We start from the raw sequence: 15691 nt of genomic DNA, 5'->3' as shown, positions 1-15691 counted from the left end.
GCCTTGTTATCAGATAATCCACATGGGTATATTCACATGCTGCATTTTTCCCACAAAAAAAATAATAAATAGCGATTTACTGAACCAGGAAAGTGAAGGAGTCTTCTGAAATATCATGCACTTGCTTCTTTTTCCTTGAAGATTTGAAGCCTTTTCAATTTTTTTAGTATGTTTGACTAATTGAAATTGATAGGAAAACAAAGCATAAATGTATGCAAGAAGACGATTATTTCACACAGCGTTTTTCCTGACAACACTCCAGTATTTACTACAGATTTTCCGGCTGCAAATACTGAATGTGTTCATTATGTTAGGGTATGTACTCATGACATTTTTTTTCAGGTGGATTCCATATGAAAAAGCACTTAAATAATGCTAAAAAGATGTGCTGTATATATGTTCCATCTTTTTGAGTTTCTTTTAACCACTTCAGGAATCAAAAGCCGTGAATCAGGTAAAAGAAGTGACCGGACCATTCTTCAGGTGGTCAATAGATTATATTGAAATGTAGCCTTTGGCTTAAATCGGGGGGTATGCAGGCATCTAAAAGACATCTTGTGCACATATCCTTAGAGTATTGGATATTTTTACAATTGAGCAAAGGAAACTTGGAAGACTCTGGTCTAGCAGCCATGTCAGTAGCCCAATGCTGCATGAAGAAAGCCCTTTGAAACTCCTACTGATTAGCAGACAGCGTTACATTGCAGCACGATAATGCCTGAAATTCACATTGCAGGGTCTAGAAATCAAAAGAGACGCTGGAGGTTCAAGGGTTCTGTCCTGGCGGCCATGGACTATGGATGTTTCCAAAACATTATTGTCCTATCTTTTTGTTTAATTATTTTATGAGCGGTGACAGCCCCCGACGGTTGATTAACAGCTATCTGCATATTCAGTACCAGGGTCCCTATTCCCTCTTCTCAAATTAGGGCAGCACAAACCTAAAATATGTGAGAAATACATTTTCCTTCAGCTTAGGCATCCCATAGACATGAAATAGAGTGTACAAAGTGCAGTGAGGAAAATCTCTTCGCTTCCTCAATTAAAGGAACTGTGCATGTCCTACCATAATGTGGTTTTCATAGATCTCCCCAATGTGAATGACTACAATGAAGGAAGCACAGAATGGAGTTTGGGAAATCTTTATTAAACAGCTATTCTAGGAGGCCCAGTAGACTGTAGTTACAGATAAAATGTGATCATTTATGTTTTTGAGTCCTCTCACAATTCCATAGATGGTAGAACTCAACTTTGTGAGGAACATACAGAACAGAAGTAATCATTCTAAGATTCCTGGTTCACGACGAGATGAGCGAACTACAGAATCCATTCACAAGCAACATGAGGAAAGAGGCAGCAGGGTGGGAATGCAATGGAATGGACTTTCAGTCGCAGCATGCTGTGGTTTCTGCAATTTTGGGGGTGAGAGTGTGAAAATGTCAAGTGTCACATAGCATAACGCTTGGTGCGCCTGTCCGTGATGCACATACATGTATGGAGTTGCAAATGGACGCAGTCAAATCCGCAGGAATTTACACTGTAATTTTATGGAAAACTGGGTGTCAACACCTTTATCCAGTGAAGGAACATGTGACCAGACCGGTCCATCAGCATCGTTAATTGAAAAGTATCTCATACGGTAAAGCTGCTTTTCCATGGGGTAAGGATGATGGACTCCTCTGGTCACATGCTCCTCCATCAGCAGCCATTTTATAGACAGGAGAGCTGCGAAGTCTGTGAGGAAAGCTGCAATTACAAAAGTTGTAATACTGATATAAAAGTTTACACAACAGCATGTCCACAACATGTGTTAGAAATAAAGATATGATGGCCCCAACCTTTTTAAGTTTATATTTTGGGCTAAAATGTTATTTATAAAGGGATCAATACACAACAAATTACAGCCATTTGGGACCAAAAGAGTTGGGATATGAAGCCATCAGGTTACTCAAGGTGAATACACGGTGACTCCCCCCCCCTCTCGTGTCTGGTAATATTGTATACGAGGGAAAGTAAATAACGGGAAGACATAGGTTGAGGTATGAACATGAACATTCATGCCCTTGGAGTAATACAAACTCCTTGGCTTCATATCTCCATTTTTTCTATGCAGACGCAGTCCAGGAGACAACAGCTACGTAAGTACAGTAATACATAAGGCATGCAGTTTTCTAACATATAACATGTTAATATTGTATCCTGAGGCACATCTCTACAAGACATTTTGTACAAAGTACTGGAAATTCAGGTATAGTAACGCTACCTAAAAAGACATACGTCCTCTGTTCCTTACTTTACAGGATTTCTGCAAGCCTAAAGCTATTTTACTTTACACATCATATACTAACCGCTAATAGATTTCTAAGTGGCGACATCCATGCTCTTCTTCAGAAAAAGAAAATTCCCTCAAACCATTTCCAAAACTATACTTCAAACTTCATGATGCCTCAAAGCGTGAACCCTCACTAACTAATCCTTACACCTATTGTGTAACCATACATATATGGATGAAGTTATCAAAACTGTCTACAAGGACTAATCACAGTACAGCTGTCATTTTACCCGAGCAGTTTAAGAAATGAAAGCTGAGTTTTGATATACTGTTATAGCAAGTTTTTCTGTTAGACATTTAATGTGGTCGTCGTGCACCTATCTCCAAGGTTTGGCAAAAACGTTACTGGGGTTAGAGGCCAGGGGAAGATCGAATGAAAAACCCTCCCTTCCCCAGAGTTTAGAATCCTGAATCTGAGCGAGGTGGGATTTGTTCTGTACTGCAAACAGTTTGGCACTATGATAGGTGTACTACTAACTTCAAACATTTAAAGGGGTTGTCCCACCAGAAAATCTTGGTCCTTGGGTGCAACGCCGCGTCTGCCATTGCTCCTCGTGTCAGTTTCTTTGGTTGTAGCACTGACGTCATATTGACACCAAATGAGTGAGCTCAGCGCTCTGAAGAGGGTGTTCTATCTAGAAAATAAGAGCCACTGAGCTCACTGATTGGCTGACAGGCCGCAGCCAAAACCGATGCACAATGGGGTTTTTAATACCAAACTAAACCCAAGAACCAAAATTTTCTGAAAGGGTCGACCTCTTTAAATTTAACCCTGCCTAAACTACCAGAGAGACACAGATACATGTCTCCATAAAATGTTTAATTCTATAATGATGTTTAAATTGTATAAAGCAAGTAATTTGGTTGAAGATACATATTGGGAAAACTTTTATTACTGTTATAAAAGTTAGGATCAAGCTAGACTGGACAGACGAAAACAACAACATTTATCAGAATGGCACATTTTAAATGCTAAGTTTGTCCCAACTCACTGGACGTTAGGCACTTTTTCTTGCTTGTGGCTGGCATACTTTAAACCAATATTTTGCCAAAAAGGCCAGTGTATTTGAGGATTTTTAGCCATGCCCCTTGTCTACAAATATGTTAACATTATTGAAGAAGCCTAGAGGTGTAGTCCTTCCAAAAATAAGTGTTTTTACAACCAGCCAGTTTTAACTACTTGCATGCACGATCGGGCAAGAAGATTCCTGATAGTCAGCTATCAGTATTTAAAATATATGTTTAGCAACCAGACATTATCTTTTGCTACTACAGACACATTGAAGCAAATATGCATATAATATATAAGATATTAATAAGAATGAGACAATATTGTCTTCATGCAGAAAAACTATCAGATACAAACAGAAAGCTATGCTTTTTTGAATAATATTGAGCACGTTGTTTAAGCTAATATTGGTACATTGCCATTTTATTTAAAGGGACTTTCCGGGCCATTTATAAAACTAGTAAGTCAGTGTAATAAGCCAAAGTTACATAGGTTGAATAAAGACCTAGGTCCATCTAGTTCAACCTTTATCCAATTGTACATTTCGTCACTAAATCATTTATAACCGACAATGTTGTGAGAACTGAGGAAATCATCCAGCCCTGATATAAAAGCTGTTATAGTATCTGCCATTACTACCTCTTGTGGTAGAGCATTCCATAGTCTGACTGCTCTAACTGTAAAGAACCCTTTCCTATTTAGCTGCCGGAATCACCTTTATTCCACTCGCCTTGAGTGCCCCCTGGTCCTTAGTATTGTCTTTGGAAGAAATAAGTCATGTGCCAGTCCTTTATATTGACCACACATGTATTTATACATATAAATGAGATCTCCTCTGAGACGTCTTTTTTCTAAGCTAAACATATCTAACTTTTCCAACCTGTCATCATATGGGAGGCCTTCCATTCCTTGTAGAAGTCTAGTTACCCCCCTTTGAACTAACTTCTGAATGTCCTTTTTAAAATGTGGATATGGATCCCATATTCTAAATGTGGCCTTACAAGTGATTTATAGAGGGGTAACACTATGTTCCCGATTCCTACCAGTATAAAATGTACTACTGATACAGGGGGAAAAGAAAGCAATCAGCATGTAACCACAAATATGCATATGAGCGGTCACATGATGACTGATTGACAGGATGGAATTCCAACAGAGGAATACCTGCTAGTGTTAGAAATGCTCCAGAAAACCCTTTTAACTGCTGTATATCAGACAGTACAAGAATTACTGTTACTACATACTGTTATAGGAGATGCCCCATTTCAGAAGACTAAACTAGAATATATCCATGGTGTGCAGACATCTGTGGGCCAATATGAAAATTGCAATATTTTAGACTTAAAAAGTTATTTCCAACATTGTTATCAGCAACTTACAGGTTCTGTCTGACTGAACCCGACTGATGTTTTTTGTGTTAATCCCATAGAGGATGAAAAGGAGCAGTAGTGCACATGTGCACCTACCACTATTCTGAAGGGGCATTTCAGAGCCCAGTTCTCAGGAATTGGTGAGGCTCCCAGTAGTTGGACAAAGTTGTCATTTATCCTATGGAAAACTGGTAACTTTTAATGTTGGGAATAACCCTTTAATTTTTATATTGAGATACATGAAAAACTAATAATTATCTGCTTGTGTAAACAATAAACAGACTGCGGAACCTGATGCAGTGTAGGACAACCCTTCACCCGGCCGATCTTCAGGATGCTAGGGGATTAGATCCCCACCAAACATTAAAGGTCTATCTGAATAACATGTCATATAAGTCTGGAAAACCCCTTTGAGATTGTGACCCAAAACAAATTAATGTGAAAATCAACTTCACAAAGCAAGTAAGACCCATTAAATGGGTTGTCAAACTTTCGGGGACAATTTGTTTCCTTACTTAAAAGATTCAAGTGTTTGGGCCAAAAACAATTTTTCAGTTGGGCTTTATTAAAAATGTTGCAGCATTTGCCTTCCATAGCCTTTGTGTTGCATTGTCTACTGCTAGCTACAGAATGCGTTAACGGAGACTAATCAGTAAGCTTGTTCGAGAGGGAAGTTTTAAACGCTTAACTGTCTTTGAGTGGATTTATGACCACATCAAAGTTTAATATGGAGGGAAATGTAATCTATATTTATTTTGACCAAGGTACAGAGATAAAGAAACTACAGACCAACAACCATTCTGGCAGTCGTTTATTGGTCTGTTTACATCTTCAGACCAAACAAAAAGATCATTTCACATGATGAGCAAGCATTGCTAGTTAGTTGGATGATCTGTAGCTGGCTTAAACTACAGAATTATCGCGTAATAGGCGTACCTAAGAACGCTTGTACCTTATAATTGTGGGGTGTAAAAGCCAAAAGGTTGCAAAACGTTCAATGAAAACCAACTGCAAAATTGATTTTAGCCCCAAATACATGCAGTTGAGAGAAAAAAACAAATTGTCCTCAAAAGGCAAACAAATCTTTAAAGAAACTGATCAGATCATTCGTAAAACATCTCGGTAAGATACAATTTTTTGGCAATCACGAGCCACATCTTAATAATTCAAAGGCTTATTTTCAGTCTCAACTGTAACCTGTATGAATCCCTCATTTAAATAATATAGACGTCTTCTTGTGCAGAAGACTGAGGGTTTTCGGCTGCATGGATCTGACTGTGTTGAATAAGACGTGCTGGAGAACTGAAATATTTCCCACATTCCAGGCACGGAAAGGCTTTCTTTCTCGTGTGACATTTCTGATGCCTTTTGAGATGGGAATTTCTAGAGAAACTTTTTCTGCATATAAGACAAGAATATGGTCTCTCTCCTGTGTGAATTTTTTGATGCCTATGAAGATACGATTTACACGTAAAACTTTTACCACATTGAGAACAAGAATATGGCCTTTCAGTCCTATGTATCCTCCTGTGCTGGACAAGACTTGAATTGGTGGCGAAACCTTTCCCGCATTCAGTACAAAAATGTGATCTCTCCATTACAGAAATCCTCCAATCCTTGGTGGGATCTGTTGTGCCACTAATGTATTCCTCTCTAAAGGTCTCGGAATACGCTTTCTCTTCAAAGTGAGTTCGATGATGTCTTTTGAGTTCATAATTACTAATGAAACATTTTTCACATTCTGGGCAAGTGTAAGGCTTGTCCCCTGTGTGAACTCTCTGATGTCGAACAAGATGGGAGTTTATTGTGAAAGATTTCCCACAATCCGAGCAAGAGTATGGTTTCTCTCCTGTATGGATCCTTTGGTGAAGAGCCAAGTTTGCACTTGTGGTAAAACTCTTCTCACATTCAGAACAATGATAAAGTCGGGCTCCAGTGTGGATTTTCTGGTGTAGAACAAGATTTGATTTGGTTGTAAAACATTTGCCACATTCTGAACAAGAATACGGTTTTTCTCCTGTGTGTATCCTCAGATGTATAGCGAGGTTGGAGTTATTGGTAAAACATTTGTGACATTCAGGGCAATAATATAGATTTTCACCTGTGTGGATTCTTTTGTGGATGGTAAGATTTGAGTTTGTGGTGAATCGTTTTCCACATTCGGAGCAGGAATATGGCCTTTCACCTGTGTGTGTTCTTTGATGTATAAGAAGGTGTGAGTTACGGAAAAAACGTTTTCCACATTCGGGGCAGGAGTACGGTCTCACACCAGTATGTATCATTTGATGTCTATGGAGCTGCGACTTGCGTGTGAAGCACTTCCCACATTGAAAGCATATGAATGGTCTAGGTTTGGATGTATATATTTGACCATTCTCTTGTATATGGTTTACTCCTAAATAAACATCTGCAAGATCCTCTTCATCACACATCATTGGTTCTTCCTTAATTAGGTGAGAAAGACTATGTGAAGTGTGATCAAATGTACAAATGTTTGTGTCATCCAGAGTAATTTCTTCAAAGGAAAGTGGATCTACCTTAATATGAGCAGATGGATACTGCGGTCTATGATTTACGGAAGTGTATATATTAGTGTCTGATAGATTGTCTTCATCACACGAGAGTGGCTCCTCCTTCACTTGAATAGGTGAATATTCTTGTGTTGGATCGGTTATTTCATAAATGGTGGGATGTTCTGGATTTTCATCTTCAGAGGAGAATGATTCTACTTTAATAAAAGAAGCTGGATAGTGCTGTTTATGTGCTGTGGATATATAATGATGGGATTCTTTGAGAATAATTTTTTCATATAGTTCTTCTTCAATATGAGATTGTTTTTTGTTAGGTGTTACATATATGTCACCATCGGTAAAATCTATTTCTTCACAAGAATGAGATGTTTCAGTAACGTCCTCCAGGCAGTTTACCTTATTTGAAATACTAGTATTGTCATTCATACAGTCCAATGAAGAAACATGAATGTACGATGCTTTTGTTTTCGTGGCTTGAGTGAAATCTGTTGGGAGAGGAATATATTGTACTTACAATATAAAAATTCTACAACTGATAAAGAATACAAAAAGCAGCAAAATATCATTGCAGGATCATTAGTTTAAAAAGGACCTTTCACTACATCAGAATTTTTTTCATATTTAAAGCACCACTAGATATAAAATAAAAAAATAAGCTAGAGTGGTGCTTGTAATCTATATTCTTTGACCCTAGTCTTATAGTCCACTGCCTGCCTGCCGTGTTCGCTCACCTTGTGTGGTTGTGTCCGACACAACCCTGAACAAAGCCAGTGATACAGCTGTACACAAGCCACGAGCCCTAAGGCAGTGAACGATCCAAACTGAACCAGAAGAGTGATGTGGTTATCTCTGCGCTACTGTAGAATGATGAAATAGCCAATACACTGAATGTGAATGAAAGGTGGTTTATTCAATGCGTTTTAAAGTGGTCTTCACTTTTTCAAGAACCTAGTGGCTTTCCTGATGAGGTGAGAATCACTTTGGAATGCATTGAAGAAACCACCTTTCACTCACATTCAGTGTATTAACTATTTAATCGTTCTACAGAAGCGCAGAGCATTATGGTTCCTTTTTGACTCTCCCCATAAAAGTACACTTAAACACTTGGTCATGCCAAGCACTAATGTGTAAGGACAGTTGAGATAAAAAAAAATACCTTTAGCTCGTGAAAACTTCAGGAAATGCTTTTACAGATCGGTTACTGCCTTGCTCCTGCTAGAGTCTGTGCTGTATACGTTCCCTTTATCATGCTTAATCGGCACTTGCTGATATTTCCACATAGTTGCCTTCTGATATTTCTGTGAATACTATTAATGTCAATATAGCCCACAGAAGTTTATAGAATCCACATTGGTAAGCACAGCAAATGCTTGTGCATGGTTAGCTTCTCATAGATTTCTATGGGCTCTACTGAAGTCAACAGAATGGTGTGCATTACAAAAGTGGTTTAGGTAAAGCACCACTCCAGTGTTTTTGTTTTCTTTTCCGTTCTCCACTGGACTGGTGCACTAAATTTACCCCCCCCCTCTCTACTCTTCTTAGGCCTAAGCCACATGGCATGAAAATTGGAGTGAGTGGAATGCGCTGTTTTATCGCATTCCACTCGGACCAATATTAGCCTATGTCCCAGCACCCATAAGCGATTATTTTCTCAGCCCTAATCGGACCGAGTAAACAGTCGCAGCATGCTGCGATTGTAATGCTACACTTGTTTCTCTCACACCCATTCAAGTCTATGCATTACATCGGTGTACCGTGAGTGCAGTGCGAGAATGGCAATAAACGGCTACGGAGGAGAGAGGGAGATAAATTCCTCCAGCCCCTCCTCAGTGCTGGCCCGCCCCCCGCGGCTGAGGTCCGCTCGCATGATCGGACCTCAGTCGCAGTGACACTCGCATGACACTCGGCTCCTGCTGTGCTGCCACCGTGAGCCCGGCCATACTCGCGCTCTGTTGTCTTCATCTGTTTGGAGCACCCTGCCAGTCATTTTCCAGTTTGTGACCTGCCAGGTGCTCCAGTGTTTCATGGAGCAAGCCAGAGGTAACAACTTAATATGAGTCTATAAGAGCCTAGTTCTGGTTAGAGGCTTAGATGTAAGGCACCTCTCCATTGGTGAAATACAAAAAAAAAAAAAAGCTGGAGTGGTGCTTCAATACAATCTCTTCCTGCCAAAACACAAGCCCTCATAATATGGCTACTTCAAGCGACAAATTAAAAAGTTATAGCTCACCAAAATGAAGGCGTTAAAAGACTTTATTGTTCTTCTGCATCCTAAATTCTAACTGGATTCTGACATTCCATATCTCCTTTTCTCTTTTTAAACAAAGATGAAGCTGATCAGAATATAAATATTGATGTAAGGACAAAAGTATGGGATTTGGGCTATAGGCTATTTTTTTCCAAAGCTGCTATTAAAGAATTTTTCCTTTTTTTCATTTTTGTTTTTACGGTCTTATTTTAGTTTTTTCTGCGACAGGCAATATAAGATTGATGACCTTTTGGGTTTGAGAGCAACGAGTTACCTGACTTGAACTATCACTATATCGGCTAAATCTGCATATATCGTAATACATCAGATAGCGATATGCAATAATCCAGTGAATACAACTGTCATTTACCTCTGGATGTCAATCAGCGATGAGTTTCAGCACTATGTGTATGACGCCATAAAGAGTGAATCGTAAATCTTATGTTACATGCTAAATACTAACACCTTTGATGATTGTCATGATATATTATGTGTGGTTATTTTTGATATTTAATGTTATGTTTTAATTGATGGAGATATTCACATTTGTTATACTTGATTCCACTGTAAGGCTAGGTTCACATTTCCGTTGTTTTAAATCCATCAGCAACGGATCAGTCGCTTTTTAGATGTCAACTGACGCAACGGATGTGTTTTTCACAGGATTCCTTTCACAAGAATCCTGTGAAAAAACTGATCCGTCGCGTCCGTTGCATCCGCTGTGCTTCCATTTTTTGACGGATCAGTCATGATCCGTTTGTGTTTCGGACAGCCCAGTGGGTGTGCCAAACATGCTGGGCATGCTCAGTAGAGCATGACGGAATCCAGCGCTGGTTTCCGTCGTAAGATGGATTACGACGGAATCCAGCACCATAGACATACATTACAAGCTTGACGGATGGCGACGGATTCCTGCGAGGTGCGTTAATTTTGACGGCCCGAAAAACATTACATTCTGCGTTTCTCCTGCCCGGCGGTCAGTCCAAAAACGACTGACCGCGACGCATTAGATGCAACGCAAGGTCATAGGTCATCAGTCGCAATCCGCCACTAATACAAGTCTATGGGACACAACGGAATCCGCTAAACGGATTGCGTTGTTTACCATAGCCGCGGATTGTGACTGATACATTTTAATAGAAATGTGAACCTAGCCTAATGTGTAGACTAATTATATATTCCTTATTGTTTTTTTCTTGTAATGATGGCTATTAAGGTTTTTTATGTCATACTATTGGTTTAGGAAGTAATTGATTTAAGATTTAATATGTGTATTATTAGTTGTTCTTATCGTATGCATATTTGCCCTTTTTTTCTGCCCTCAAACAAAATGCCCGCCGAGGCAGCGCGCATGTGCGGTGAAACTCCTATCATGCTCGCACAAGACGGCCTCTGTACGGAGTGTGTGGACGATCTGTGTGACGACATGGGATGCGCCCACGTCACTTCCGGGAGTGCCCAATGACACGAGCCTCTGCCGGAGTCCCACCTCGCATGCGGCCAATCACAGCTCACGGTGGCCATTTATGAATGGTATTTAAAACCTGGCGCACACCACACACACGATACCCCACAGCCCCCCGAGGAAGACTACGAAACATGTGCGTCGGGGCACGTTGCTTAGGGCATCTAACTATTATGGGTGAGTTGATCTTTTCTACATGTGGCTTGTCTGTTTAAAGGCAGCATTTTGGGATGTTAAATATGGATGAGCTCAGGTATGACGATTATGATTTATTTGTGGGTTATGCCTATACATCAACATAGGAACATCAACTTAATATATTGAGCCCCTTTGTATGTGCATATGATATATTTTGCCTTACAGTTATGCATGAGGCTTTTTTGACAGTCTGCTACATTATACTAAATGTCATCCATTAATCTTGGAGTAATGCTCTCGACCATTTATGTTTTTTGCCCTATAGCTTTTCTTCAGGGATTCCCTATGTTTATTTAATTACCAATAATGAGATTGTACACATTGTATTTTACTTCTTGTTGTAACTATTCTAATAAAAAGCTTTTCTAATTTTTTGTGACTTTTGTATTTTGGTCATTTAATGACTGCGACTACATATACCCCGTATTTCTCTTGTTACAAATATTCCCGTGTTGGGGTGAAGTCAGTATAAATGATTATTATGGTTCTATATTCTGATCTCACTTGTTTTATTTAACAAAGAATATTTGGTTGCCTTTTTCAGCAAAGTCTTATTTGACTCAAATGCATTTTTTGGTGATGTAATCAATGTAAATACTTTTGCCCAAAAAAGACAAAAGTATTGTAGGAGTGATACCTTTATTGACTAACCAGACAAAATTTATTTACAAGCTTTTCTAGTTAGCCAATAAAGGTATCAATCCTAAAATACTTTTTAAATTTGCTGCAATATGTGTGTAACGAAGGATGCATCAAAAGTTTTCCAACAAACGTTTGCAAGCACAGTCTGAACCGAAGTTAAAGGGGTCATCCAATACTTCCTATTGATAAAAATATACAGCCCCATGTAAACAGTTCAACAGAAGCTAATCTACAGTGCCCAGCAAGTCACTGAATGTACAGACCTGTACAAACCTGTGGTATTCCACTCTGTACACTGGTTACAGCCAGAGATGATAACAGCAGTTCTATCGGTGTTCTGGGTATCCTTTCTACAGTGATCTTACACTGATGACGTATCCTGATGATAGGTCATCAATGTAAAAATAGTGGAAACCACTTTAATATCCATGAATTGAGCAGTAATAAAAGAAGTAACTACAAGCTTACAGAAAAAAAAAACAACAGACTTTTAGATCTAGATAATCACTTTCCAACGGCAGCTTTGCGGAAATCGAGATCTATGGGACCACAACAGACATTCCACAATAGTCAGTTTTCTGCCCTGCAGCCACCACTTGATCTCATAGGAATAGCAGGCCTTCTGTCCACCCTTGTGTCTAAAATAGTAATATCAACCTGCACAATGAGATCATGTCAGCCTGTGTCAGAAATTGAGAAACAAAGATAGGGCACGTAGAAGACTCTCTTTTTTTCTTGAATTCCAGAAAAAGTGGCGGTGGCAAGGAAGAGGGGCAACACTGTCCAAAACTGCCACAAGTTTTATGGAAAGAACTCATTAGAGGGGTCCTGACTGAACCATGTAGAGTTTGTAGCTTACTACCCTGTGAACTCAAGAGACTCGTCTGCTTAGGGAGGAAGGTGTGGGCAGGAAGGGGTTAATAGCGTGTACAGTTTCTAAATGAAGGGGATTTGATGAAATAAAGAACCTCTCACCACTTTTTACAGGGAACCTGTCAGGTGCAATATGCATCCAGAATCACTAGCAGTTCTGGGTGCACATTGCTAATCCCTGCCTAACCGTCCCTGTATACACTAGCATAGATAAAGGGATCTTTAGAGAAAGTTTTTCTAAAGATCTTTTACCTTATGCTAATGAGTGCAGGGACTAGTCCCAAGGGCATTACATCCCCCGACTAGTCCGCCTTCTTAGCATGTTAGCACTCCCACAGGGGCGCACTAACATGATAGTCAATTCAGCATCACCACTTCCGGTCATGTGCACTATGAAACCAGGTGTATGCGTCCCGGCTTCAGAGAGGTCTAGTGCGCATGACTGGAAGTCAAGCAACCTGCAGTCCGGGGCAGAATATTTTCTGAAAAGGGACAAGCTTTTAATTCTCTTCAGTTTTCTGAACACAAAGAAGTGGTGGAAAACTAGTAAATAAGTAATAAGATACAGGATTGGTAGGGGATTCCCAATGTGAAAAAGGTTACGAATCACTGATCTAAATACTGATCTTCTGACTGCACACAACATTTAACATTTTGATCACATTTTAGTCATCTAAAAAAAAAGCCTTCTATTACCCAATGATTTGAGGGGCCGGTGAGTCTTCATTATAACCTCTTTGTACAAATCCTTGTGTTCTTCTAAATACTCCCACTCCTCCATGGAGAAATGGACTGTGACATCCTGACATCTTATAGGAACCTGATGCACACAATAATAGTCATCAGCCAGACATGGAATTAAGTGTTACTGTATAACAACCCCACCATGCTCCTCAGCGCTCACCTCTCCAGTCAGCAGTTCAATGATCTGGTTGGTAAGTTCTAGAATAGTCGTCTCCTGGTTTCTGTCATGTATGGGTGGGTGAGGAGGAGATTCGTTGATGGAGATCTGGCTCCTGTCCCATCCTCTTGATAAACGGGAACGTCTGTTTCTTTTCACAGGGTTACTAGATTTCTTCATTGGTCCATAATCCTAAAATACAAGCATCAGCCACATGTGAGGTAAATGACAGTGATTATCTCTGGACAAAGGCATCCCTTCAAGGAGTGGGATACATGATGCAGGAAGTGAATGGTGGGCCTTGGAATTCTAAGCTTTGTAAGCTTGAAAAATGTGTAAGTAAAGATCTGAATGGTTTGGACCATGAAAAAATATCGATGCCTAGAAAGGACTGGATTAGAGCAACTCCAATATATCAGGGCAGCTATGCAAGAGTGATCCAAAAATGCAAATGAAGCAGGAATTCTGTCACAGCTGCCTGAGGCTCCCTGGTTGGAGTAGAAAGCAACATAGCCTAAGACTGGACCAGATAGGATATGTGCGCACGTGTGCGTATTGCATGCAGTTACGCTGCGATCTGCACCGTCCTTGCGTCCCCAGCATAATCTATGAAGATTGTGCAGGAGACGTGCGCACGTGGCGTATTAGAACGCAGTGATTCGGCTGCTGCCCGAAGCGTGTGTTCTAAGAAGTGACATGTCACTTTCGTGCACTTTGCATGCTGTCTGTTGGGAGAGGCAGCATGCAGAGCGCACGAATTCTGCAGGCACCAGGCGCTTCAGAGCGGAGCTTTTCAGCTGCGCTCTGAAGCGGGCCTTTTGTGTGCGGTGCAGAGCGCACACGTGCGCACATAGCTTTACTGAAGAGATACTGCAGCACAAACTACCTAAGGCCCTGTGCGCATGTTGTAGGTTTTGCTGCATAAATTGCGGCAGAAAATGTTCATAACTTTGCTGCAGTCATTCCCCAGCAAAACCTATGGTAAAAAAAAAAATGGTGTGCACACACTTTGGTTTTTTTCCCCTACAGGTTTTGCTGCAGAATTTGTGCAGCAAGAAGAATGAGCATGTTACTTCTTTTCTGCAGGTACCTGCGATTTTTGCCATAGATAATGGTAAAAAAACCGCAGGGACCAACCCGCGGCAAAAACGCGGGTGCGGTTTTACCGCGTTTTTTGCCGTGGGTGCGGTATTTTGCAAGAGGGTGTCACGAACCACCGGGGGGGTCACTCAGAAATCCCCCGCGCTGGCTACCAGTACGTCACAATCGGGGGGTAACAAGTGGGTGTCACCCCTCCTTTATACCTCCCGACCGACAGACAGAGCACGTGACGCGCTCTCTAGCGCCCCTCTTATAGTCAGGCCAATTATGGAATTGCCCGACAATAAGCAAGGAGGCCGCTATACTACTTATGCCGATTATTGAAGGGTCCCCGGTGAGAGTAGGGTATATATTCCCCCGACCTCCGCGGGCGGAATATATAAAACCTCCCCGAATCTCACTGGCCTCCCCACAATAATCCTTGGCACAACTCGCTGCCACCAACCGCTTCACGGTAACTATTAGCCGAACACACAGACGTGGGATTCAAGATCGAGATAACAGAACAGCCCAAGATTAATTATATAATTTAATCAGCCTAAAGCACACTAGAAACTACAATATATACAATAGGGAATCTACAGAATATACATATGTCAGAGTACAGTTACAAGCAAAGCATGGGTTACAAACAGGCATACACAGTTCCAGCAGTTACCTTGTGCGTCTGGCCACAGGGGGGGCGCTGTAGGCCAGGTTTCTAGGATCCTTCCCACAGATGTTTCCTACACGTGACCCCCAGCGAAAGAACCCTGGAAAATGGCCGAAGTAGGGTTATCAACCTGGGCAAATCCATGTCCCCTCCTACCTTCGTGACCTCAGAGGGAGCACTGCTCCACCCCTGGCTGGAGTTATGGACAAAATCCACAACATGGAATATGGCCATAACTTGGCCTGGGAGCGTCGTAGGCGGACGCCAACGCTCTCATTGTGACAGCTATGAATTTAGCTACAGAACGAGAGGACTCGTGACTTGTCTACTAGTTCCACATTGGCGGATATCACGCCTGGGGTATTTCCC

At 40.8% G+C, this 15691-nt stretch overlaps 1 protein-coding gene across 1 annotated transcript in view; it reads right to left on the bottom strand.

Annotated features, from left to right (window-relative positions):
* Positions 1-1133: 1133 nt before the first annotated feature.
* LOC142311111 (uncharacterized) overlaps positions 1134-15691 on the bottom strand; it is a 35371-nt gene continuing 20813 nt past the window's right edge. The window contains exons 3-5 of the mRNA XM_075349228.1: positions 13573-13761; positions 13365-13488; positions 1134-7727 (exon numbers count right to left, since the gene is read on the bottom strand). Coding sequence (XP_075205343.1) covers positions 5926-7727; positions 13365-13488; positions 13573-13761 — 2115 coding nt within the window. The 3' untranslated portion in view covers positions 1134-5925. The remainder of the gene's footprint in view (positions 7728-13364; positions 13489-13572; positions 13762-15691) is intronic.

The sequence above is a fragment of the Anomaloglossus baeobatrachus genome, chromosome 5 (genome assembly GCF_048569485.1).
Source record: "Anomaloglossus baeobatrachus isolate aAnoBae1 chromosome 5, aAnoBae1.hap1, whole genome shotgun sequence".
NCBI classification, from domain to species: domain Eukaryota; kingdom Metazoa; phylum Chordata; class Amphibia; order Anura; family Aromobatidae; genus Anomaloglossus; species Anomaloglossus baeobatrachus.
This window is presented reverse-complemented; position numbering and strand designations above follow the sequence as displayed.